This window comes from Lycorma delicatula, chromosome 4 (genome assembly GCF_047948215.1).
Source record: "Lycorma delicatula isolate Av1 chromosome 4, ASM4794821v1, whole genome shotgun sequence".
NCBI classification, from domain to species: Eukaryota; Metazoa; Arthropoda; class Insecta; order Hemiptera; family Fulgoridae; genus Lycorma; species Lycorma delicatula.
In genome coordinates this window covers 141,332,273-141,358,689 of record NC_134458.1, presented here as the reverse complement: position 1 = coordinate 141,358,689, position 26,417 = coordinate 141,332,273, and the positions used below count along the sequence as shown (strand labels likewise).

The following is a 26,417-nucleotide window of genomic DNA, read 5'->3' as shown; positions in this document are numbered from 1 at the left end:
GTGTTGACTACACAGTCGTTTAGTCGTTATACTACTATAAACACAACAGTTAGACATAAATTATTTTGACTACGTAATATATTTATTTTTATTCAGTGTACCTAAAAAGGGTTTTCTTCTAAATATGGTATGTACAATCAATTTAGTCATTTTGTTAATATATTATTAATTAGAAATAAACAATGATTTATTTTGTTGTTTATATTTAATGTCATTTTTAATAAAATGTCCAAAATGCACATTAAAATATAACCAAAATATTCTTCATATTAAAATTATAAATCCTTTTCTACAATTTGTGCTAGAAATATTTTTCATTTTGTTTTAACAATAATTATTCAGACTTGGTTAACTTTACATAAGAGTATGTTCATTAAAAATGTTAAAACAATTGTATGATTTTAAGTACAGTATAAAACTAATATATGTCTACATCCATCACTTGTGTTGATAAAAAAAAATTAACAAATTTATTATTTAATAAATTTAACAAAAAAAACCTAAAATTTATTAAACAAATTTGTTTATTCTAATGTGACTCCATATGACTGATAAACTTCAACAAAAATTACTTTATTTCACAAAAAGATTTTAAATATTTAGTTTTTATTTTTTTCTCTGTAGATATATATTTTCATGTAAATTGTAATGCATTTTAAAGAACCATTATTATATTCTATTTATAGTTTTAATATAAAAAAAAATATTTTAATTGTTTCATTAATATTATTTAATTCTACACAGAGTGTACATGTTTGTTATATTTATTTTTCAATACAAGTAGACTTATACTTTAAATGGAATCACAACAACAAAAAATCTGATGTGAACACCACATGATTTTCTTGTACACCTATTAAATTACATAAACACATTTATTTAAAATGAAAAGTACATTAAATTTTATTTCATTAATAAATTCTAATGTTTTTCATATTCTTATTTTATTTTGTTATTATTGAATTATTATTTATCGTACGTATTATTTACGTATTATTTATCGTAAGTATTATTTATCGTTTTTACAATCAGAGGTTAATAATTATTAATAAATCAATATATTTAAATTAAAAAAAAAGTAGATAAAGTCTGATTAGACTTTCTGATGTCTGATTAGTTAGTCTGATTAGTCTGATGTGACTTATCTTGTAAGATCCAAATATTTCATTAATTAAAGTTTTATTTGGCTATAATTCTTGAACCAATGAAAATAAGTACCACTTATGGTATATCGTTGAAAAGCTCTTAATGGGGGCTTATTAATGAAGTTAAGAAAAAGTACAAAATCCAGATTGTTTTAGATTTTGGGTTTTTTGAACACTTTTGGTTCGGTCGATTGCAATCAAAAGGGGAGGTGCACAATTAGATGTTATAACAGTCCTAAATCCAAAATGTCAACATCCTACGGCTAATCGTTTTTGAGTTATGCGAGATACATACATACGTATGTACGTACAGACGTCACGCTGAAACTTGTCAAAATGGATTCAGGGGTGGTCAAAATGGATATTTCCGTTGAAATCTGAAAACCGAAATTTTCCACGATCACAATACTTCCTTTACTTCGTACAAGGAAGTAAAATTACAAAACATACATTTTTAGTAATAAAAATGAAGGGAATTAGAGCCAAAAAAAATATATTTTAGAGGAGAATAAGTTTTACGAAAAGCTTTACAAAAAATAATCGTATGTAAGTTAAGCTTAACAAATTTGTTAAGTAAAGTTTTCTTTAAATCTAACACCTTTTCATGTTCAGAAACTTCACCTCCAGCTTGGTGACATGCCAGACAACTGCAGTTTTGTCAATTGGTTAACAATAATTACCACTTAACTTCGTTCATACTATTTTCGGACGAAGCTGTACTTTTACTCGTAATGGCGTAAATAACACAGGAATTCACATCTGTGGTCTGAAGAAGGTGACCACCGATGATGTAGTTGAATTTCCAGCGACGATTTTCGTTGAAAATTTGATGTGGAATGATCGACAATCAATTATTAGGCCCTTTCATATTAGAACGTGTCACGGGGAGAAATTATCAGGAATTTTTTTAAACAATGAATTTCTTAGTACTTGAAAATTTCTCATTGGCGAAACGGATTGAATTATCAACTTGATGGAGCACAAACACATTTCACAAATGAAGTAAGACAATTCTTAGATGAAAAATTTACTGGTAAATTGGCCACCTACATCACCGGACCTCACTCTTTTAGATTACTGTATATGAGGACGTATGAAACGCAAAGTATACAAGCAGAAAGTAGACACACATAATTAACTGATCATTTGCATTCTCAATACTGTTTCTCTCATCAAAGAACGCGAAAATATTAACAGGTTGGCGACAATAAATGTAAGGAAACCATATGGAAAGTGCACCAATGTCAGTCATGGAATTTTCGAACATTTATTGTAAATTAATACAGTATAAATCACAGTGAGTATTTTTTTAAAAGTACATTAAAAGTATTTTATTAATTAAGGTAAAATTTATTTTACTAAAAAGAGCTGTTTTTTTTTTTTTAATTTTTACAAATTCATAATATTTTTCTGTTAAGTTTTGTTTTTAATAGACTTTATTTTATAAATTTTCTACAAGTTTTTATAATTAAATCTACGCATTTATTACTCATTTAACAAAGTTACTGTATTTCAAACCTAAAAAAACGCGTTTTCCGTCACCGAATTTACTTGTTTTATGTTGGATATCATGAAAACTACGGAAGATACGGTTCTTGCAGCTGTTTTATTCGATTTTCAAGTTCATAAAGTACCATCAAGTTACCTCTCACAGGGCGTTAAAAATTTCAGTATTACTTCATTTCACCGAGGGAACTGTAATCCGGATGAAATTTTTCTCAAGCCGTAACTTGATAACAAAGCGTTTTGAATCAGTTCTCAAATTATTTCCCTTTCATTCTGTATCACTCTGCATAGGAAATATAAACTTTTGAAAAGTATTTAAACCAAAGGGAGGTAGAGAAAAAGAACAAAAACATATATTTCAATTAAAAGAAGAGGGGTTGATATTTTGAAATAAAATTTGGATTTAAGTATGAATTTTTAAATAAGAAAATATAAATTGTTTTTTTCACGATAACCATCGACCCCTTAACGAACTTTGAAATAAAAAATTAATCTGATCAGTGCCCCATATAGGCTATCGAAAAATTTGAGCCAAATTAAAATAAAATCGGTTTGGGCAATCCTGATATACTGTATAATACCAAAAGTAGTGCGACACAGATACGTACATACGTACGCAAATAGATAAATGTATATGTTTTTTTTGTCTAGATGAACAAGTTGAATTCCAAAAACGTAAAGATTTGCAAAAAAAACCCGATATCCCATTGTTGACATGATCATCATACTTTCCCCTTTAGCTATTCAAACTAAGTTTATTTGCCGCGAAAGTAAAACTATTTTTGTATTCTAGAGAGTTATCTCTTAAAAATTGTATTTGTTGTTAACAATTATTTTGTATTCAAAAATACAAAAAAATGTTTTTAATTTCCTAAGCATAAAAAATGTTTTTACTGGCCTAACCACACTTAAACTTAGAGACAATAATGGGATAGCTATTTTTAGTAAAGGTAAGATAATTAAGCGGTTAGTTTCCTAGTATTAAACACCAGGAAAAATTGTATTAATTTTATGAAGAAAACCAACCAGAATTGTGTACCAAAAGTAGAATGAGATGTTTTAAATAAGTGTAGATAACACATCCAGCCTTAAGAATAAAATTGAAGGCTAAATTTGAGCTAATAAAGGGGAAAAAAATATCGACGCGTAAATTATGTACATAGGAGATTAGTGTTTTACGGAAATAAAACAATGAAACAGATTTTGAGACTATATTATTTTAATCTTCGATTAAATGATATTGGACTTTTATTTTTTAATAAATTCTTAAGATATGCCATGATAGTGAGAACGAAAAAGTTACGTGTTTTTATCATTCTGTTGTGTACCTTGATTTTGATCGCTTGTTGTAAAAATTTCACTGGACCAAATGCATTCAAATTTTAATATAAGCTAGTCCATTCTATTAAGTTACAATGCAAAATTTCAGGTCGGTATCTTTGACAGTTTTTAGTTGTTATTCAGTTTGTAAAACCGTATTATCTTTAGGTCTATACGAGGCACAAACACTAGATATAGTTACCTACATTCATTGTATTCTAAATTGATGAATATGTTAATTACATAAAATATGTTCTTAAATGTATTTTCTTAGGGATTTTTATTTGCAGTGAATTCATTGCTTTAGAGAGGCAACTTGAAGGGAGGAAAAATATTGTTATGTTCAAACCCACAGGATTTGTCACTGATCATGGTGGCAATGTTGAAAAATGTGATTTACTGTACTCAATTCATATTAACTCATACCAGTACCAGAATAATACTCCACTTATCTCATTATAAGTAATTTTTGAGTTGTTAGGGCCAATTTGAAATTAGATGATATCAACATATATAAAATATTATGTGATCAAGAGAAATTTAGAACCTACAGTGAAACAAATTAAATGGAAAGATTGTACTACGTGATGACAGAATTCAACATGCTGAACGCAATAGACATATAGCTAAAGATAAAGAAGCGCTGAAAGAAAATTAAATTCATTTTCATGGTTGTACTTTTGTACATTTATAGATCTTTCATGTACAATTTTGTAAATACAGTTGAGGAATATTTCAAATGACAACAAAACTCTTCTACAAAGTTATTTTGTGATATACAAAAAAGTTAAAGATAATATTGCTTTAACAAATAACAACTGAATAACACTTAAAAATAAGAATCAGATATTTTGAAAATGAAAAGAGTTTTGTAATGAACCAGCTATTGTAAAAAAGCTTGAATCTCTTTTCATATTTATTATTATGCATTACCCAAGTAAAGCTAAATTTTGCTGATTTCTCTAACTCTTATTAAGCTGTAACTAAGGAATTTTATTCTAAATTATATTTAAATATTAATAATCGTAAAATTATTACACACAATTGATCTTCTAATATTTTAAATAACATAAGATTTATTTTACTTTTAAAAATCAATTTACTTATTAATTTTTGTATTTATTTTTTAAAGAAAGTTGCTTTTAATGATAAAACATAAGAAGTAAAAATATGAAAGACATTCATTTATAAGGTTGTCTTGGACATTTATTCAAAAATGCTATTAAAAAGTGTCATTAAAATGCACTGGTATTAAAAGTGTCATCAAGGTCAAAGCAGATTTTGAACTGCTACTTCATTACCAATATCTGTTTCCATTATTTAACTTTTATTTTTATAACTATAAATGCTTATTTTAGTATATGTTGGTATATTAAAATGCCAACTTTACTTTTACTAAATGTTATTATAGCTAATAAATTGTAAACATTTCTTTGAACTGGTTAACAACAATGAAATTCATCAGTGTGTCAGCTGTTAATAGGTTAATCATTGGGTCATTAAGGGCTAAACTATTAAGTAGCAGTTAAAATATGAAATAGATTTGTAGAATGAAAAGTAATTTGTATCAATTTTTATGCTTAGATGCTTTACTTTATCCGATGGAACTTTTTCATTTCAAATCTGCAAAATGATTTTGAACGGTTAACTTTGAAAAGTAATTACCCTTTCATGATTCTACAGTAGCATTTCAGACAATTAAATAAAAAAAGAGATTCTTTTTGCATATTATACAGCATATTTTCATTTCTAAAAGCTACAATACGATGTTTTAAGAAATTACAAAACATTTATGATATTAAAAATCAAATTAACTGATAAAAAAGGCCTATAATTCTTCAAAAAATATACAAAAATAATACATTTTCAATTCCTTTTAAACCTGCAAGAATCAGCATTAAAGAATTTTATTTACTCAAAATCTTTTTGTACAGGAAGTATTGGTTAAAAATATTTTTTATTGCAAATTAAAAATAATAGGGGGCAAAAATTTAATTATGATTATTCATAATGATGTGGTAGCCATATTCTAACCAGCAGTTGGGCATTATTTTCTAATGAAACACCATTTTCAGCCACTGTTACGCCACATTTTCAACATTTTAATTGAAAGGAAATTATAGACAGATTTAGTAAATTTATTATTTTATACAGATATTCTTGTTATTGCATCACTGATTCTCATGTGCACTTGATACATGTTATTGAGATTTGATGAGGTGACAATTAATATTTGTTTGATAAAAATACAATATTAATATAATATAAACAAATAGTAGGTTTGAATTTCAGTAGTGCTACAGCCAAATGAAATTTTTGGCAGAAAGAAATTTATACTGTTATTAGCTTAAAGAATAAAGAATTTTCATCTAGGCCCTTTTCCTTCTCAGAAACATATTATTACTTTATTAACCTGCGATATTAAAGAAATATTATTAGATTAATTTTCCTTTATTTACTAATTTATTTGTCAATTAAATATTTTATTATAAGAAAAACTGTAACAAGAAAGTGATTTAATTTTTTGAGTATTGTTTACTTATATTTTCAGAATTCACTAACAATTATTGGGGTACTATTATACATAAAATGCTGCAGTGCTGCCAATATATTGGGTATTTTCCCAACACCATCATACAGTCACCAAAAACCAATGCTTGCATTAAGTCATGCTTTAGCTAAGAAAGGACACAATCTTACTGTGATAACAGCAAATCCTAGTCAGGTAATTTATTTAAATTGTTTTTACTGAAATACTAACTTCAAATGCTCATGTGCAATTTAAATAGTTTATCTTGATAACTATTTTTTTCTTTTTTCTAATTCTTATATTATATTTATTATTTCCTTATAAATTATGTTTACTGTCTGAAAATTCATAATGAGTTACACATCATGGAATTAAATAAATATAATACAACTGAATATAAAAAATATTTTATTAGTATAATTTTTCTTTATTGATATGTCAAGTGACATAATTTAGCATGATCACAAAAGTTTTCTTTTGGTATAGGTTTAAAATATAATTTCACATTCTGTTGGATATTCCATAAAAAGTGGTGCTGTAAAGAGAATTACCTGAATAAAAGTATGGAAAGTTGAAGGTATTAAGTTTTTTACTCCCATGATTTAAAAAGAAAACTTATGTTTTTCAAATATTCAATTTTTGGATTAGTTGTATTAAGTTAGAAAATTTAAAAGTCAAAAAACATTTAAAAAACAAAATAAATAAATAAATAATCTAAAACAAATTAATTTAGAATTGACAGTTAGATGGCAGTTTTGAAGAAATCATCATTAGTAGAGATTCAGGAATATCAAAATATTATGAAAAAAAATGGTTATTAATAATCAAGTGAAAAATATTCAAAAAACACTAGAAAAAGAGTAATTTCAGCCTCTGTGGAAATTACTGAAAATATAATATAGGATGCCTAATTAGTAAGGCAATTTGGGTTTAAACTGAGTAGTTGAGATTTTTATTTTTATTTTCCACTTCAGATTGGGATTATTTGAAAAAATATTTTAAAGTGTTTGGTTGACAATTACTAAGTTATATTTTTTTTATAAAAATTATAGTTATTTTTTTTGTAAAAATTCTTCGAGATTGTTTATTTTTTTGTTTAATAATTGTTATAATTTTTTATTTTGTTTCTATTAGTTGCTTTGTTGTTTTTTAATATTAATTCTTGAATATCTACTGATGTAAAGCTAGCTGGGCATCTCAACCCCCATAGGGGAAGACACCAACCTTGTGATGATTCCGGTCGTCACACCAACCCCCTGTTCCTTGCCCTGATGGGCTTTAATGGGAGTCGTCTTCAGATCCTCTAACTGATTACACCTCACAGTAATAAGCCAAGCCTTGTTTGGGATGCCACCAATGTAAATGCCTCAGTAGACATTTACGTCAGTGATTTTTAACTCAGCTTTTGTCCGGAAGAGATGCAGCTTGTGGATAAAGATGAAGCTGTCCGGACATCTTGACTCTTGTAGGACATCTTGACTGTCCTACATTGTTGCCCTCTGAACTAACTTACTGAGTTCGTGGAAGCACGAACTGCGCCCCTAGTTCTACATTTAAATAAGCTACTTGTGGTTGTAAATGTCTCATATTGTACGAGTTTGTTTGGTAAATGTAATGCATACCACCAGCAATGTTGATCGCAACAACAGAATTTATTCCTGTTTCCCTTAATGTTCTCATCTCTTTCTGATCTAAGCCTTCAATTAGATTACAACTACGAACTCCGGTCTAGTCTACCAGGGAGAGGTGGACAGACCACTGACTCCCACTCAGCTCCACTACAGAGTCCCGCATGACATTTACTTCATCACCTAAAACAACCATCGTTGAGATGGCGCTACACCCCATGGCTGCATGGCTAATCATGCCCTCGGCAGTGCCGTCACCATCCTGCCGACAGCTTATTCTTTACATAATTTCCAATATACTTCTAACTTACCGAGGCGCGATGTCAATGCGCCTACCTCTGGCCAATCTAACTGTCCAGGCGGTACCCTAGCCACCCGGGGTACTTCTCTACTCATACCCCCTCAGCTGATCTGTTCAATGCGAGATACTTCAGGAAGCCAGCCACTATTGTCCATTCTCTACATGTCTTCCAATTGAGCCGCACATCCAAAAAGGAATTTACTCTCTCGAGTTCCCTAGTGACTCTGGTACGTTTAACCTCGTACCAGGGACAAACATAAAAGACATGGGCCGCAGTGTCATCAACTCCACAATCTGGACAAAGGTCTGAATTGACCAGTTGGTCTAGTGATTAGCATGCTGATATCTAGATCAAATGTTATTAGGTTTGATTTCTAATAATAAGAGTAAAAATTATATTGATATTAAGGATATAATAGAGTAATTACATTTTTAAATAGTTTCAGTATGAGCTGAACCTCTGTTCAGTACTATTAGAGTTGCAAGAAAGCTAGATTAAATGTGGCTTTGCTTGTTTACTTTTTATCAGTACTTCACATTTTTTCATTTTTAGGTTGAAAAATTTACAGACATATTTCACGTGTATCAAAACAATTAGGTTATATGGGAAACAAATTTCTAGTTTTTTGTACCCTTTTCAGTAAGTACGTATAAAAATTTGACTTTGTTGATTTAATAATGAAATTTAAGGAAAATGATACTATCAAACAACAGAAATTTACATTAATTTTTGTGTGTTATAATCAGGGACAATCTCAACTCACTGAAAACTTCAATCAGAACAAACTGAAGCTACAAATCAAAGAAGTAAGCTTCAATATAATGTAGGTTACCAGGTAACATTTTTTTACATTTAAATCAACTGCTAGTGATTTAAAATTATTTTCATTAAATCATTTACTGATTAGATATTTAAAATGAAATTTAGGTTGTCCAAGATGGTAACATAAGTTGAGGGTACTCAGATTTAACTTTTTTTTTCATTTATTAACTAATACAAACCAGTGGAAGCTTTGAGTAGATTAATGTAGAGCAGGTGTTAGCATGCAAGTAGTGATATTTAGAACAGCTTGTTGTCAGTGTGATAAAAAAAATCTGAAACTGAAATATCAATAGCATACTTTGACGATCAACAAAGATCATCAGTAGACTTCATGAATTTGATATTTTTTTCTCTGATATAAATTCCCATTTACTTTTAGTTAAAATGTTATTTAGCCAATATGTAGAAAGGTTATATTATAAGGTAATGTAGTAAGGTAATAATAAGAAATGACCTTAAGATATTCTGTTAAAAAGGAAAATACTTTCAATCAGTGTACGCTCTATTTTGTATCTGTGTGTATGACCACCTACCATAAACTAAAAGAAAAAAAAAATTTTTTTTAGGAACCGATGAAAAACCATCGTGATATTGATATAAGTTACGGTTATAAAGAATGGCAGCGAGTTCAAGCAATGAATCACATTTCTCTTCAAGTTCGAATTAGTCCTTCAAAAATAATTGGTGATATGTATCACTATACAGATTTTTTTACTTCACTTGTTTTTGGTTCTCCAAATGTCCAAGAATTAATGAGGTTTGTATGAGCCATATTTAACTATAACATCACTTAATAAATGTATTAATAATCCATGTATTAAAAATAATAATAATAATTCTACATTAAACCACCTTGTTGAGTGTTTGTACTTTCACAGTTCATTTCTTATAAAAAATGGTTCTCACAATTGTTTTCAGCCTGTAGTTTATCAAAGAAAATAGCTAAAATAATAGTGATATCAATACCATTATTATACATTAATAAAAAAATGTTTGTCTTAACTATATCATTACATCTTTTACAAATTTTTTTAAGTACTGTAATGATGAAACAGAGTAACAACAGATTGTCTATAGAACCATAAAACCTTTTGAATAGAAAATTTTCTACTGTTTTATTTGTAAAAAACTTAGTCCACAAGGGTAACTTTCTGTGCAAAACAAAAGAGTAGAATCAAAGAATTTGATGATGTTCAATTTAAATTTGTAGAAAAAACTAAAAAACTAAAATAATATTAAAAGAAAAATCAGTACTTCCAATTAAAAAAGCAATTGATAACAAATGTACTAACTAATTTAAAACAAAAAATGTATGTATTAAATTTGATTTCAATAATTAAAATTACAATTTTTTTTAGATTTAATTTTTTATGTATATTTTAATTTTAATTTTCCTGGGAAAATCTATTAAGGGCAACTTTTTTCATAGTGGTACCGTTCTCTCAATACAATTTTGTGTTTTTAAAAAGTTGATGGAAGTATAAAATATCTTACATATTATGATAATAACAGACATGATATTTAATTATTGGTAAAAACAAGAAACACTGAATGAAAATAAATCTTCTACATTTATTTTCCTAATGTGCATGTTGCAATTTGTTCAATTAGTGAACAATAAGCAAGCCCTCTCCACGGCCAAATGAGATAAGGATGAATTTTTTTTTTGTCTTCAGTCATTTGACTGGTTTGATGCAGCTCTCCAAGATTCCCTATCTAGTGCTAGTCATTTCATTTCTGTATACCCCTACATCCTACATCCCTAAAAATTTGTTTTACATATTCCAAACATTGCCTGCCTGCACAATTTTTTCCTTCTGTCTGTCCCTCCAATACTAAAGCGACTATTCCAGGATGCCTTAGTATGTGGCCCGTAAGTCTATCTCTTCTTTTAGCTATATTTTTCCAAATGCTTCTTTCTTCATCTATTTGCAGCAACACCTCTTCATTTGTCCACCCATCTGATTTTTAACATACTCCTGTAGCACCACATTTCAAAAGCTTCTTCTCAGATACAATTGTCCAAGTTTCACTTCCATATAAAGCGACACTCCAAACATATAATTTCAAAAATCTTTTCCTGATATTTAAATTAATTTTTGATGTAAACAAATTATATTTCTGACTGAAGGCTCGTTTCGCTTGTGCTATTCGGCATTTTATATCGCTCCTGCTTCGTCCATCTTTAGTAATTCTACTTCCCAAATAACAAAATTCTTCTACCTCCATAATTTTTTCTCCTCCTATTTTCACATTCAGTGGTCCATCTTTGTTATTTCTACTACATTTCATTACTTTTGTTTTGTTCTTGTTTATTTTCATGTGATAGTTCTTGCTTACGACTTCATCTATGCCGTTCATTGTTTCTTCTAAATCCTTTTTTACTCTCAGCTAGAATTACTATATCATCAGCAAATCGTAGCATCTTTATCTTTTCACCTTGTACTGTTACTCCGAATCTAAATTGTTCTTTAACATCATTAACTGCTAGTTCCATGTAAAGATTAAAAAGCAACGGGGGTAGGGAACATCCTTGTCGGACTCCCTTTCTTATTACGGCTTCTTTCTTATGTTCTTCAATTATTATTGTTGCTGTTTGGTTCCTGTAAATGTTAGCAATTGTTCTTCTATCTCTATATTTGACCCTAATTTTTTTTAAATGCTGAACATTTTATTCCAGTCTACGTTATCGAATGCCTTTTCTAGATCTATAAATGCCAAGTATGTTGGTTTGTTTTTCTTTAATCTTTCTTCCACTATTAATCTGAGGCCTAAAATTGCTTCCCTTGTCCCTATACTTTTCCTGAAACCAAATTGGTCTTCTTCTAACACTTCTCCCACTCTCTTCTCAATTCTTCTGTATAGAATTCTAGTTAAGATTTTTGATGCATGACTAGTTAAACTAATTGTTCTGTATTCACATTTATCTGCCCCTGCTTTCTTTGGTATCATGACTATAACACTGTTTTTGAAGTCTGACGGAACTTCCCCTTTTTCATAAATATTACACACCAGTTTGTATAATCTATCAATCGCTTCCTCACCTGCACTGTGCAGTAATTCTACAGGTATTCCGTCTATTCCAGGAGCCTTTCTGCCATTCAAATCTTTTAATGCTCTCTTAAATTCAGATCTCAGTATTGTTTCTCCCATTTCATCCTCTTCAACTTCCTCTTCTTCCTCTATAACACCATTTTCTAATTCATTTCCTCCGTATAACTCTTCAATATATTCCACCCACCTTTACCTTTCGACCCGACTTTACCTTTCATATTATAAATCGGTATACCATCTTTGTTTAACACATTATTAGATTTTAATTTATGTATCCCAAAATTTTCCTTAACATTCCTGTATGCTCCGTCTATTTTACCAATGTTCATTTCTCTTTCCATTTCTGAACACTTTTCTTTAATCCACTCTTCTTTTGCTAGTTTGCACTTCCTGTTTATAGCATTTCTTAATTGTCTAAAGTTCCTTTAACTTTCTTCATCACTAGCATTCTTATATTTTCTACGTTCATCCATCAGCTGCAATATATCGTCTGAAACCCAAGGTTTTCTACCAGTTCTCTTTGTTCCGCCTAAGTGCTTGTGCTGATTTAAGAATTTCCTTTTTAACATTCTCTCATTCTTCTTCTACATTTTCTACCTTATCTTTTTTATTCAGACCTCTTGCGATGTCCACCTCAAAAATCTTCTTTATCTCCTCTTCCTCAAGCTTCTCTAAATTCCACCGATTCATTTGACACCTTTTCTTCAGGTTTTTAAACCCCAATCTACATTTCATTATCACCAAATTATGGTCGCTATCAATGTCTGCTCCAGGGTAAGTTTTGCAATCAACGAGTTGATTTCTAAATCTTTGCTTAACCATGATATAATCTATCTGATACCTTGCAGTATAGCCTGGCTTTTTCCAAGTGTATATTCTTCTATTATGATTTTTAAATTGGGTGTTGGCAATTACTAAATTATACTTCGTGCAAAACTCTATAAGTCTGTTCCCTCTTTCATTTCTTTTGCCCAGCCCGGAAAGGAAACTATATTTCCTTCCTTGCCTTTTCCAACGCTTGCATTCCAATCTCCAACTATTATTAAATTTTCATCTCCTTTTACGTGTTTAATTGCTTCATCAATCTCTTCGTATACACACTCTACCTCATCATCATCATGGGCGCTTGTAGGCATATAGACGTTAACAATCGTTGTCGGTTTAGGTTTTGATTTTATCCTTATTACAATGATTCTATCGCTATGCATTCTGAAATACTCTAAACTCTTCCCTATCTTCTTGTTCATTACGAATCCTACTCCTGCCTGCCCATTATTTGAAGCTGAGTTAATTATTCTAAAATCACCTGACCAAAAGTCGCCTTCCTCTTTCCACCGAACCTCACTAATTCCTACTACATCTACATTTATCCTATCCATTTCCATCTTTAAATTTTCTAACCTACCAACCTTTTTTAAACTTCTAACATTCCACGCTCCGACTCGTAGAATGTTATTTTTTAATTTTTTGGTGACCCCTTCCTTAGTAGTCCCCACTCGGAGATCCGAACGGGGGGACTAGTTTACCTCCGGAATATTTTACCAAGGAAGGCACCTCCATCATTGCTATATGAAAATGCAGAGAGCTTCATTTTCTTGGAAAAAAAAGCAGCTGTAGTTTTCCATTGCTTTCAGCTGCGCAGTACTCAGAGGACTGAGTGATGTTGATATGGCCATTTAAGTCGTCCTGACTTACACCCTTAACAACTATTCTGAGGATGATATATGACATGTAAATGAGATCTAGTCTTGTAAAGATTCAGGTCGACCATTCCTGAGAAGGATGGTTAATTGAACCCTGACTATCAAAGTAAACTGGTATCTGCTGTCTAGTATTAAAATCTTTTTAATTAATTAAAAGTGGCCCTTTTAATTTATTTGTAATTTTAATAATTTTGAGATTGTTTGAGTTCAATAATGCTAAAATCACGTTTAGAGTTCTGTGGATATAGATATGTGAATGCATCTTGAAAAGGTTTGTACTTTAATGTAAATGTATGTCTTTTATAAAAAAATAATATCAGTACATTTCTTTTAATGGGATTTATTATATAATACTAATATTCACTTTAATAATTGTTTTATCATTACTAAAAACATTTTAAAATCTTTAATCATGTAAGTTCAATTTGTTTAACTGTGATCACAGTTTGTAAACGTTTGGGAACTGCCATTTTAGAATATTTGATAAAAGAGGACTTTTTAAAGACTAAAAGTTGTTTGCATTTGTCGTCATAAAAAGTGCTAACCAATATTTCATTTAGATAAAAATAATAAAAAATTAGTCCTATGAAAAGTTGAAAAAATAAAAGATTAGAAATGTTTATAAAACTCTGCTAGCTGGGATATTGATTGACACTTCCTACCCTGATTACGAAATCCTCAGTGTATCAATTTCTACTGATGAATCAGATAATATTTCAACAACTGATTCTTAGATTCACATATGAAACCAGTGAGAATTGACTGAATTTTTTTTAAAGTTAACTATCAAAAAAAAAAAAAGAAAAGATCAAGGGCTTAAATAAAAGGGCAAGGAATTGATTAACTGAGAAACTAAGTTTTTGAAGATAATGGAATACTTAAATATTTTGTCAAGAAAGTAGATTTTTATGTACAACCTAATTTACTGAATGTCAAAATCTGCCTTTTAAGTGAATTTCCATGCTTTATATTTCTATAAAAAATAGATTGCAGTTCTCGCCTAAATCCTACTATTTAAAATAGTAAAATGTCAAAATAGAAATCATAAAAAACTTATTTCATTAAGAGTACTTGTCCAGTGTGCAGTTTACATCAAACAGAAATTTGTTCATATATGTTGGAAAAATAACTTTTATTTAAATATCTTTTGTTACAATTCTAATTTCACTGTTTTCTTTTTTTTCAGGGAATTGAATGGTACAAAAATTGACTTAATATTATACGAGTCATTGTATTATTCAAGTTTGCTAGGATTTAAAGAAATAACCGGTGATCCACCAGTTGTGGGGTTATTATCACTACATCCTTTTATGCTGAGTGATTTACCTCAAGGAAATCCAATGTTCCCATCATATGTACCATTTTCTTTTTTACCAAGCTCTGACAAAATGACATTTTGGGAACGTTTATTTAACTTATATTTAACAATATATTCTCATTACATTACAGAATATTATTTAAAACCGATACAAGAAAATTACCTAAGAAAATATTTTGGTAATGTTAAATATACAGCTGAAGCACTAGAATATAATAAAAGTTTATTAATCATTAGTGCAGATTTTGCCACTAGTTATCCGAGACCTATGCAACCAAATACAGTTTATGTTGGACCAATGCATATCATTAAACCAAAACCATTACCAGTGGTAAGTAATGTTTATTATTGTGTAAATGCCTTTCTTTTTTATATATAATCTATATATACTTGTATATATTTTATATATATATATATATATATATATATATATATATATATATATGTATGTGTGTGTGTGTGTGTGTGTGTGTGCATACTGTCTAGAAAGCAGAATACAATTTTATATTTTATGTAAGTGAATGGCAGCTAAACCTATACAATTAATTAATTATTCAACTAATATGAAAATGTAGGAAATGCAGTATTCTTGGTAATCCTTTAAATTTCTGTGCACATGCTAAAATAAAGGTTCTGATACTGGATTTTCATAAATGTTCACATGGGTAAGTCATAATCATGCTTTATCAAAATCCTTTTACAAAATAGTGATCTGATGGTGTAAGAAATAAATAAAAAAGATAAATATTTCATAAATTATTTAGTTTACATCATAAAGTTTGATCTCTAACATGAATAGAGTGCTAATTCTGAATGGATTAATTTGGCTGATTATATTTTGCATTCAGTGTTTAAAAATTTGATGTTGTATTCTTCACAGTTTTTTATAGGTCACCAAATCTCAGATTAATAATTTTTACTTAAAGTTAAAATAAATAAAAAATTAATAATAAATAATATTTTCATTAAGATAAAATTATTCTAAATTTTTACTTCACTGTTTTTATCTAAAGCCTGCCTCTGTGTAATGTAAACATATGTGGAGCGTATTCTGTTGGCATTATAACTAATTCAGTTATCTAAATTAGTCATCATATGTTGTACAACTCACTTTCAAATTTCATTGCTGCTACTGGTAACCTCACAGATGAAGGTGCTACTAATTACCTCCAAAAGCCTACAGAAAAAGAATTTCCAATACTTTTAAACTGGGTTATCTAATTTTTAATAATTATAAAGTTTTATCGTGATTCATTATGATTTTTAACTTTTTAAATTGCAGTTAAGATGAACTGAATTATTACAACTACAAGAAACTTATTGCCACGTGGTGGTTGTAGAGTGGAAGAACCTGAACATTGCCGCATTCCTTTTGAGGAGTGTGACTTTATTTCTGAGTAGAATATATTTATTGTACTTTTTTATTTCATATAAATTTTAAATAACTAAAACAAACTTTTTCCATTCATAAGATAAATTCAGTTCTCCAAGAGAATCAATTTGTTAAACATAGTTTAGATCAAAGACAGAAAGAAGTGAAAGATATCCATTACAGATAGGTAAATCTGAAAAGTAAGATAGATTTCAGCGTAAGATGTTGATGTAGATGTAAAATAATAATGTTTGTAGATGTAGATGAAAAATAATTTAATTATTACACTCATGAAAATTGATGTTTTGATATATAATTTACCTCTTTTGGAATGTTATATTTACAACAAAAAAAAAAATGTAATTTATCATATTAAAAAATTAAAGCATATAAATAATGAAAAAATAATAATCAATCCATATTTAATTGTGCACTTGTCACAGATTATTAAAATGAAACAATATCAAGTTCAGTCACTGATGCATAAGTTGCCTATGTGACGATTTCCAGTAAGCATATGAATAATAGTAAACATAGTTTTCGTCCTTATTGCAATTACCACAGTAAGCTTGCTTACCATAAATCAGAATGTGATAATATCAGTTGATCATGGGTATAAAATCAGCAAATGATTTCAAATTATGTATTTTTCTGAGTATTATTTATCCTTACAGAATCTTCAGAAATGGATGGATGAAGCTGAGGATGGCATAATATATTTTAGTCTTGGAAGCAACATGAAAGGTACTTCAGTACCTGAAGAGAAAAGAGCAGCGTTTATTGAAGCATTTAAAAAATTCCCAAAGACAAGAGTATTATGGAAATGGGAAGCAGATATAGAACTACCTGGGAAACCTGAAAATGTTCTACTTAGAAAGTGGTTTCCACAACAATCCATTTTAGGTACATTATTTCATTATTTTATTTACTGATAAATAGCAATGTTTATTAAGTTATGCTGTAATTCAATACAAAGTTCTGCACAATGAATTTGAAAGTAAAACTAAAAAGAAAGTATTACCAAGAAAAAGAAACTATCAACTGCCTTTATTCTTTGATTTTCAGTTTAAAAAATTCATAATTAGTAAAATTACTAATGTAGAAATCCACTAACAGGGCATAGAGGTTCTCTATTACAAAGAAAACTCCTTTTAAAAATAACAATGATTGTGTAGGTTATTTACGTAAGGACAAGTTATTCATGGATAATAGATTTATTTGATGATTATTATTGCATATAAAAATAATGAATATTTTAACTTATCACTTAAATTTATAATTAAATCATACCAAGTTATTATAAAATATTATATATATATATATATATATAATATTTTATAATATATAATATATAATATATAATATATATATATATATATATATATATATATATATATATATATATATATATATATATATATATATATAATAGAAGTGTATAAAAATGTTTTCTAACCATAGTACATCATCACTTGTATATTTATTGTGACATGAAGTTGAGAATGAGTTAGATTAAAAAAAATGCCAAAAATTAGTTGAAACAAAAATAAACTGCATTGCAAGAACTGTACAAGATAGATCCTAATTTAGAAAGTATTTTGACTACCACACTCACAAGCTGGTGAGTTCTTATTAATTTTGTTGTTATATTTATATATTGCTATATTTATAAAATTATTTAGTAATGCATTATTGTATTCAGTATCTATCTATCAAAAAAAATAAAATGTTAAGTTCCTTTGTGTACGGCTTCAAAAACTCAAAATGTTCTGCACCGATTGAGCTCAAATTTTAGCACGATATATAACCCGCATCAAAAATTGTTTTCATCTATTTTTAATAAATCTAGCTATCTATTTTTAATTTGTACAGTTTTTTTAATAAATATGAGGCTAATAAATCAGATGGAAATGCAAACAAAGGAAAAACCAATCAGATCAATGCAAGATGGCCGCTGTCAAACACAACGACCAATCACAAAGAGCCCGTCTGGCCGTTGCCAATGTAAACAAAATCACAACTGATTAGGTAACAAATTTCTTTGAATGATAACACCCAACTTTCTTATAGCCCAGATAGACTTAAGACTATGCAAACAAAAAAAGTCGAAATAACCAAATACACAGAAAATAATATCCCTACATAATGACAAAAAAATCCTTTGTTAGGTTATTTTTTTACATATATATGACCAAACAATCGTTTTTTGGTCATTTAGCGTTCTTAGCTATGTAAAAGCAAAGAACAAAATTCACAAATAGTAACACTGAAACAACACAACTAAGTATTCGTTTTTTAATTTTTTTCTAACCTCCGAAACCACCGTTATGCATTGCTTCAGATGATGATATGAATGATTTATAGCGTATGAAAATGCCATGCCTGACCGGGATTCCAACTCGGAACCACCGGATTAAAGTCCAAGACGTTACCACTCGCGCCACGGAGGCCGGCAAACATATTCGTTAGGAGCCGAATAAAAACACGACTTACCAATATGGCGTTGTGTGTCAAACCAATTTTATACGGACTATAATTACTTTTAATACGCGAAACCCTTTGCAATGATTGAACATTAACTTAAACCTCTTCAAAAATTATTCCTTTTGAACTAAGCCACATTTTGATATCATTGTTTTTGTATAACACGGCTGTAATTCTTTTCGTTTAATGATAAGAAGCGTTGTCGAAGACAATAACCGAATTCTCTTCCAAAGGACATAATACACCGCTAAACTATTTCTAAATAATTCAAATTCGTGTAATTTTTTTACGAATCGCGTTTTTATCAAAATCTCACCTTTTTCTCAATTGACCTGCGGGGTTTTGTTTTCTTTGGAGACCGTAATTCATCAGTAGATTCATACTCGAGAATCACGTTGTACACTGAAGCAGCACAACTTCTACTTACGTTAGCAGTTTATTAACATCTGAAATCAGCGCCGTTTGATTATTCTGTAATTTGTAAGCATTACTCTGCTTTTGTAAGCTTTAAAATGATGTGTTTTTTCGCACGACTTAAGGGCTTTTTTCGCAGCCCACAAATCTTTAAATATAAAAATGTTAAGTTCGTTTGTGTACGCTTCAAAAACTCAAAATGTTCTGCACCGATTGAGCTCAAATTTTTGCACGATATATAACCCGTATCAAAGATTGTTTTTATCTATTTTTCGCATCAGTCACATACCCGCGATCGCGAGAAAACAGTTTTTTAACGGTCAGCTGTGTACCAGTGACCGCGCCATCTGCCGGAAGCGATAGGAACACTCGCCATACTAGCTAACGACAACCGCAGTCACATGTGAAACAATACCTGTTCCCAATTACATTGTTTATTAACAAAAAAAAAAAAAAAAAAAAACGTATCCACTTGCATCTGATTCAGATTATACAATCTGAATTAAATATTGACTTTAATCGAGGTACTTTTTTGTGATCGTGTCGTGATTGAGCTGCGCCTTTCACCAAGCTCTGAATTTATTAGAAAACGACCAACAGTGGGATATATGTATTAATGACGCGTGCAACACTGCACATCCAAACCAAATTCGCGCATTATTCGCAATTATATTGACCGCTTGCTTCCCTTCATCTACCACAGAGTTATGGGAAAGATATCGATCGTATATGGCTGAGGATATTTTGCACAGAGTACGCCTAGAAAATACCAATATGACCATAGAATTTACAGAAGGCATTTACAACGAAGCATTGATAAATATTGAAGACAAGTGCTTAGCTATTGCAAATAAAGTTCTTAGTCAGTTGGGAATGCCAGCACCCACCCGAGCTGCGATTGCTTCATTTGATGTGGATTTACGCGGAATATTAATCAGCCAAAACTCTGCAACGGCACGCGTCTTGCAGTTAAGAAATTGATGAATAACGTAGTGGAAGCAACGCTTTTAACGGGGCCTTTCAAAGGTGAAGATGTCCTCATTCCTCGAATACCCATAATCCCGACCGATACATCATTTTAATTTAAAAGATTGCAATTCCCAATTCGATTGGCATTTGCAATCACAATCAATAAAGCTCAAGGTGAATCTTTAGAATTGTGTGGTTTAGATTTAGATTCGGATTGCTTCTCACATGGACAACTGTATGTTGCGTGTTCCCGAGTCGGCAAACCAGATAGCCTTTATATCTACGCAGACAGTGGAAAAACAGAAAATATTGTATATCCACAAGTATTGCAAAATTAAACTTCTATGAAACGTATGCTTTGTTTTGTTTCTCATTTCTCATCCATGCAACCACAATGTGCCACAGCGAAGCGTGGCGGGTAGAGCTAGTATTTTATAATTTTATTTATAGAAATTTAAAAAAAATTAAACTTATTTCCATCCTGTTTTTATGGTAACTATTTTTCAATTGTGTGAAATGTGTTACAGCTCATCCAAAACTGCGATTATTTATAAGTCAGGTTGGTGTTCAAAGTTTTGAAGAGGCCACATTTTATGGTATACCAGTCCTTGCCATCCCAATGTTTGCTGATCAAGACTTTCATGCCAGAAAAATTGTAGAATCTGGTGCTGGGCTTAAGTTGGAATTTGATGATATAACATTTGAAAATGTGTACGATAGATTGAAAGCACTTCTTACAAATCCAAAGTTGGTTTGATTATTAATTTTATTACTTTTTTTAAACTTATCAATTTAAGTTTATTTTGTAAATTTAATGTCTTATTTCTTTAGTTTTTAATTTAAAACAATACTGCTACATAAGCAACAATTTTCCAAATTAAATTCCATTAATTTGGATAACCACAACAATATTCCATGGACTAGGAAAACGTATTACAGAGGTAAAAAAATAGATAGTGGTTATAGTGAAGCTGGTTTCTATTTTGATATATTTTAACAGTATTCCTTATGTGAAAAACAATTTGTACGAGGGTAAGTCAATTATTATCCGCAATTTAGTTATATTTTTGTTTATGTTGGTAGTACTGTCGTGTTGCGTAGATGACTTATGCGTGGTTTAATTGTTGTTGTGTCTGTGCAGGTTTGATGCTGCTAAGTTAGTTCCATTATCGCTGCCCTGCCGTTAACCATGGCTGCTCCGCTTTCTGTTTACATCAAAGAAGAGCAACGTTCACTGACCCATTTTTTGTGGTCGGAAGGTGTATCAGGGGCCGAAATTCATTGAAGACTTTCGGTACAATACGGGAACAGTGTGTTGCCGCAACGGACTGTCTACGAATGGATTGAAAAATTCAAAATTGGTCGCACAAGTGTTACGCACGACGAAGGAGCCGGACGACCGTTTACCGCCACAAATGAGGAAAACATTGAGCGTGTACGTGACATGGTTTTCTTAGACAGACGAGTAACTGTTGATGAGGTGTCATTTCGTCTGCAAGTTAGTCACGGTTCTGCTTAAGAAATAATCTACAACAGACTTGGGTTTCATAAAGTCTGTGCAAGATGAGTCCCATAACTCACACAGTTGCATAAACAAACGTACATGGACATCTGCTAAAAACATTTGGATCGCTATGATAACGAACCAGACATCTTCTTAAGTAGAATCATCACTGGTGACGAAACATGGATCCATAATTACGAGCCGGAGAGTAAACGGCAGAGTATGGAATGGAAACATCCAAATTCGCCCTGCAAAAAAAAAAGTTCAAGACCCAACCGTCCGCAGGAAAATTGATGAATACGGTTTTTTGGGACTCACAAGGCCCAGTACTGGAACATTATGAGGAAAGGGGCTCGACAATAAACAGTGCGCGTTACAGTGAGCTGCTTACTGCCAAGCTGAAACCTGCAATTCGAAGCAAACGCCGAGGACTGGTGTCGAAAGGTGTTGTGTTGTTGCACGACAATGCCTGTCCACGTTCACATACTGCTACCCACACTGCTGAAACGCTCCAGAAACTCAACTTTGAAGTACTGGGTCATCCTCTGTATAGTTCTGATCTTGCCCCTTCTGACTACCACTTGTTTGGTCTACTCAAAGAGGCATTTAGGGGCCGTCGATTTACCTCGGACGAAACAGGGAAAGAAGCGGTGCATTCCTGGCTCACAGCTCAACCGAAAACCTTCTTTTACGAGGGTATCAGGAAGCTTGTGCAACGGACTAAGTGCGTTGAAATGCAAGGGGACTATGTTGAAAAATGATGTACATGTAAGTTTCCTATTTGTATTGCAATAAAATTTATAACTACACTGCGGATAATAATTGACTTACCCTTGTAATTAGAACATTTACTACAATATTGTATTTGACTCAAACAACAAAGTCGTAAAAAATAAGTCAGGAAAATTTGACATTAAAAAAATAGTTTTAAATATAAGGTACATTAATGTTGTGGAAAGGTAAAGGACTGTAGCCATCATATGACAACATTCACTTCAATCTGCTTGCTAATCATTTAATTTTTGGAGGTACTGTACATTACTTGCACTGAAAAAGTTCATTTTTATCTATGAATATCGATTTATCCATCACATAATAAAGGTTGTTTTTTATTAATGTTCAGATTTTCTTAGCCAGCTTATAAAAAAAAAACATCCTTGACTGAAAATAGGTATTATCTTTAAAGTAGTCAAAAACTGAAAAACTGATGGAGAGATGTATAAATCTTGTAAGAAAGGTTTTTATTATGCAGCAATAGAGAATATTTAAAAAATGTTTTGTATGTTTCATATAGGTGTAAAATTAAGTGTTGAAAAGTAGATAAACAAGATACTTTTCTTAATTTTTCCTCAAGAAAAATTCAATAATGAAATAAAATTTCAGTGATTAACAAAAAGCTAAATGGGGAAAAAATAAGACCATGTGCAATTTTTACAAAGACAATTAATAAGTTTCAAATTTATCAGAAAAGATACAGCTTAACTAGTACAGTCTTGCTTTCAGTTACCAATATACAGATTATATGAAAGGAGGTAGTTGGGTGGCGCATTAAAAATTCTATACAAAATGTATACGTGAAACAGCTCAGTTTCTTATTCAATTTGTATGTCCACTAATGATCCTGAAAACATTTTGATCTGAGATATGGACATGCTCTAACAGGCTCTATAGAAAGAAAGTAGTGACATGAATAGAAGAAAGTTATTTTAAGTGCTAGGCTTACAGGCAAATATTTGACTTTATCTATTTTATGTCCTTTATTTGAAAATAAAACTAACTTAGGTTTGCTTGATTCCATTTTCAGAAAATTTATGTTACATATTATAGAGTGGATTATTATTATTATTCAGAGTATTTTGATAAAAAAATGTAATTTAATATCAAATCCTGAAGAAGGGAACAATTTAACATTAGTTTTAGAGAAATTTGCTGGAACCAAGAAATAAATATAATTTTAGAATGGTTTTTTGTAATAATGGAGTCCATAATGGTGGGATTTTATGGTATTTACTTTTTGTGTTGGATTAAATTAAATAGCGTATAAAAATAAAACATCTTTGCAGTATTCAGGTATAGTATTTCATACATTTTTTCCTCCAGTTAAAGTTGAAGACAATAATTGTTAACCAACTACCTAAAGTTGATTAGATTGCTTCTTAGTAGAACTCCCTGTGAGTCGTCACCTTGAAGCTTATATATTATTTTGTGGTCAATAAGGAATATTAACAACTCTGTCCTCCTAATTTTATAAGTGAGTTTCTTGTTTAGGACATTGTAGTTTGTAGGAGATAGTAAAGGATGCAAAACTATAATCAAATTTGGAGTCTTACCTGTCCTGTCAATGGGTTATTTAGATGATGTGATAACCACCATTTATTTTATTTACGTACACAAAATTTATGTTTTATTTACATACACAATTTTTTATTTTTAAACAATTTTGTAGCAAACAGGATCAGCAACAGCAAAATCCACCTAAAAAATCTATGCTGAATAAATCCATTTCTATAAGAGGTTGCCAGTATGCTACTTTTAAGGCAGTTTGAAAAACAACTTCATTTATTATTTATACGAGATCAGAAATAGATAATGTACTGCAAATGGAGATCATATGTAGCAAAAAACTGGTATTTAATAAATACCAGTTATTTTGTTGCATGCGTTAGCTTTTGATATTCCTTGTGCCTCTCCATTGCTTCAGTGTGTTAACCAAACTTTATAAACTTTTATAAGTAATACTTGTTTGTTATATTGTAAGAATATTAACCTATATTGTTTAAGTTGTAATTTATTTGTTATTGTTATAAAGTTTCTAAATTGTGATGTACACAGTAATTATACACACACAGAAATAATTTTAAAAAATTTTTAAAGTTGTGATTATAATAATATGATTTTAATAATTTCCTTTTTTTAATTTCAGCTATAAAGAAAATATGATGCGATTATCATCGATAACTAAAGATAAACCAATGTCGCCTGTTGACACTGCAGTCTGGTGGGTGGAATATGTACTCAGACATAAAGGTGCTTCACATCTAAGACCAGCTGTATTAGATTTACCTTGGTACCAATACTTCATGATTGATATTTTTATATTTATTTTAACTATTTTATTTGTTATTATATATTTACTTAATTTTATTTATACGAAAACAATTAAAACTAATATTAATAGCAAGTATTACAAACATAAAAAAGATGAATAAATAATTTTTTTTCATTTTAAAGTTCAGTTATTTTCATTTACTTATACTATTTGTCATTTACTAAACTACATGTCAGAAGTAAAACTTCTGTTTAGTCATCCATTTACAAACTACCGTTTTTGCCAATTATAATACAATTTATTAATTGAGGATAATGCAAAGATTAAACAAAAAAAAATTGATTTTCCATTAGATTATACAAATTTTGTTTTTTATAAATTATTTAAAACAAACTTATTTATTTAAAGAAATTTAAAAAAAATGGTTAACATGTAAAGATCTAATTAAATTGTCTTTATTCTCAATAAAGGAACTACAAATATTTATTAATTTTTTCTTCTGGCTCATAATTTCTCTTTTAAATAAACTCAATATAGAATGTCTAAACAATATTTCCTTCTTTAACTTTTCCTCAACTTCATGAATTATGACAGAAAATTGTGATGATATTAAAATAATAATAGTAGTTACTTATTAATAATTACATAACTAAAAAAACAACTAAATTCATTAAATGTAACAAGCATAATAACGTTCTGAAAAATACTTAACAGATGATAAAATTTCTATAAGAACTTGACTAATACCCAATATTTTATTGCAAATCCTTTCAGAATGTTATAATATAATGTAGATTAGAATATTAGAAAAAAGTTTAATAAATGAAATTAATAATGAAATAACATTCTATTAAACTAGAAATAAACCCAGTTTCATAACAGCAAAAATACTCAAAAGAAAAATGTAAACATTTAGTCGAAAAACATGATAGTGCAATATCCTTTCATTCTATATCTAGATTTTATTTTGGTAAAGGTAAAATTCACCTCAAGAAAATCAACAACTACACCAAGAACTAATGGATTTAAATATAATATTCCATCTCAAAGGAAAGTTATAAAAAGATTTTTCTGACATGACAATCAAAATCTCTACATCCTTGGAAAAAATTATTATCTCTACATCAGACAGGTTACAGGAAAATTCATTCTACCACCAATGACTTGGTACATTTAGAAAATGAAACCAGACTGTTTTTCTGGCCTAGAAAAGGTATAAATGAAATATTAAGTATGACATCCTATGGAATAGGCGAATGCCTTTATATAAGCGAAATTACAATGTTTTAACTTACTT

General features: G+C 29.8%; 1 protein-coding gene across 2 annotated transcripts; it reads left to right on the top strand.

Annotated features, from left to right (window-relative positions):
- Nucleotides 1-4: 4 nt before the first annotated feature.
- Nucleotides 5-25,383, top strand: LOC142323922 (UDP-glycosyltransferase UGT5-like). Of its 2 annotated transcripts, XM_075364292.1 has the most exons (8): nt 5-127; nt 6,523-6,696; nt 9,178-9,237; nt 9,820-10,010; nt 15,197-15,659; nt 17,375-17,603; nt 21,095-21,314; nt 24,995-25,383. In XM_075364292.1, exons 1-8 carry the CDS (start codon nt 125-127, stop codon nt 25,278-25,280), a joined length of 1,626 nt encoding a protein of 541 aa, XP_075220407.1. In that variant the 5' UTR covers nt 5-124; the 3' UTR covers nt 25,281-25,383. The 2 variants fall into 2 exon arrangements, with proteins under 2 accessions (XP_075220407.1, XP_075220408.1); XM_075364293.1 differs by lacking the exon at nt 9,178-9,237 and having other exon boundaries at nt 24,995-25,357.
- Nucleotides 25,384-26,417: the final 1,034 nt, after the last annotated feature.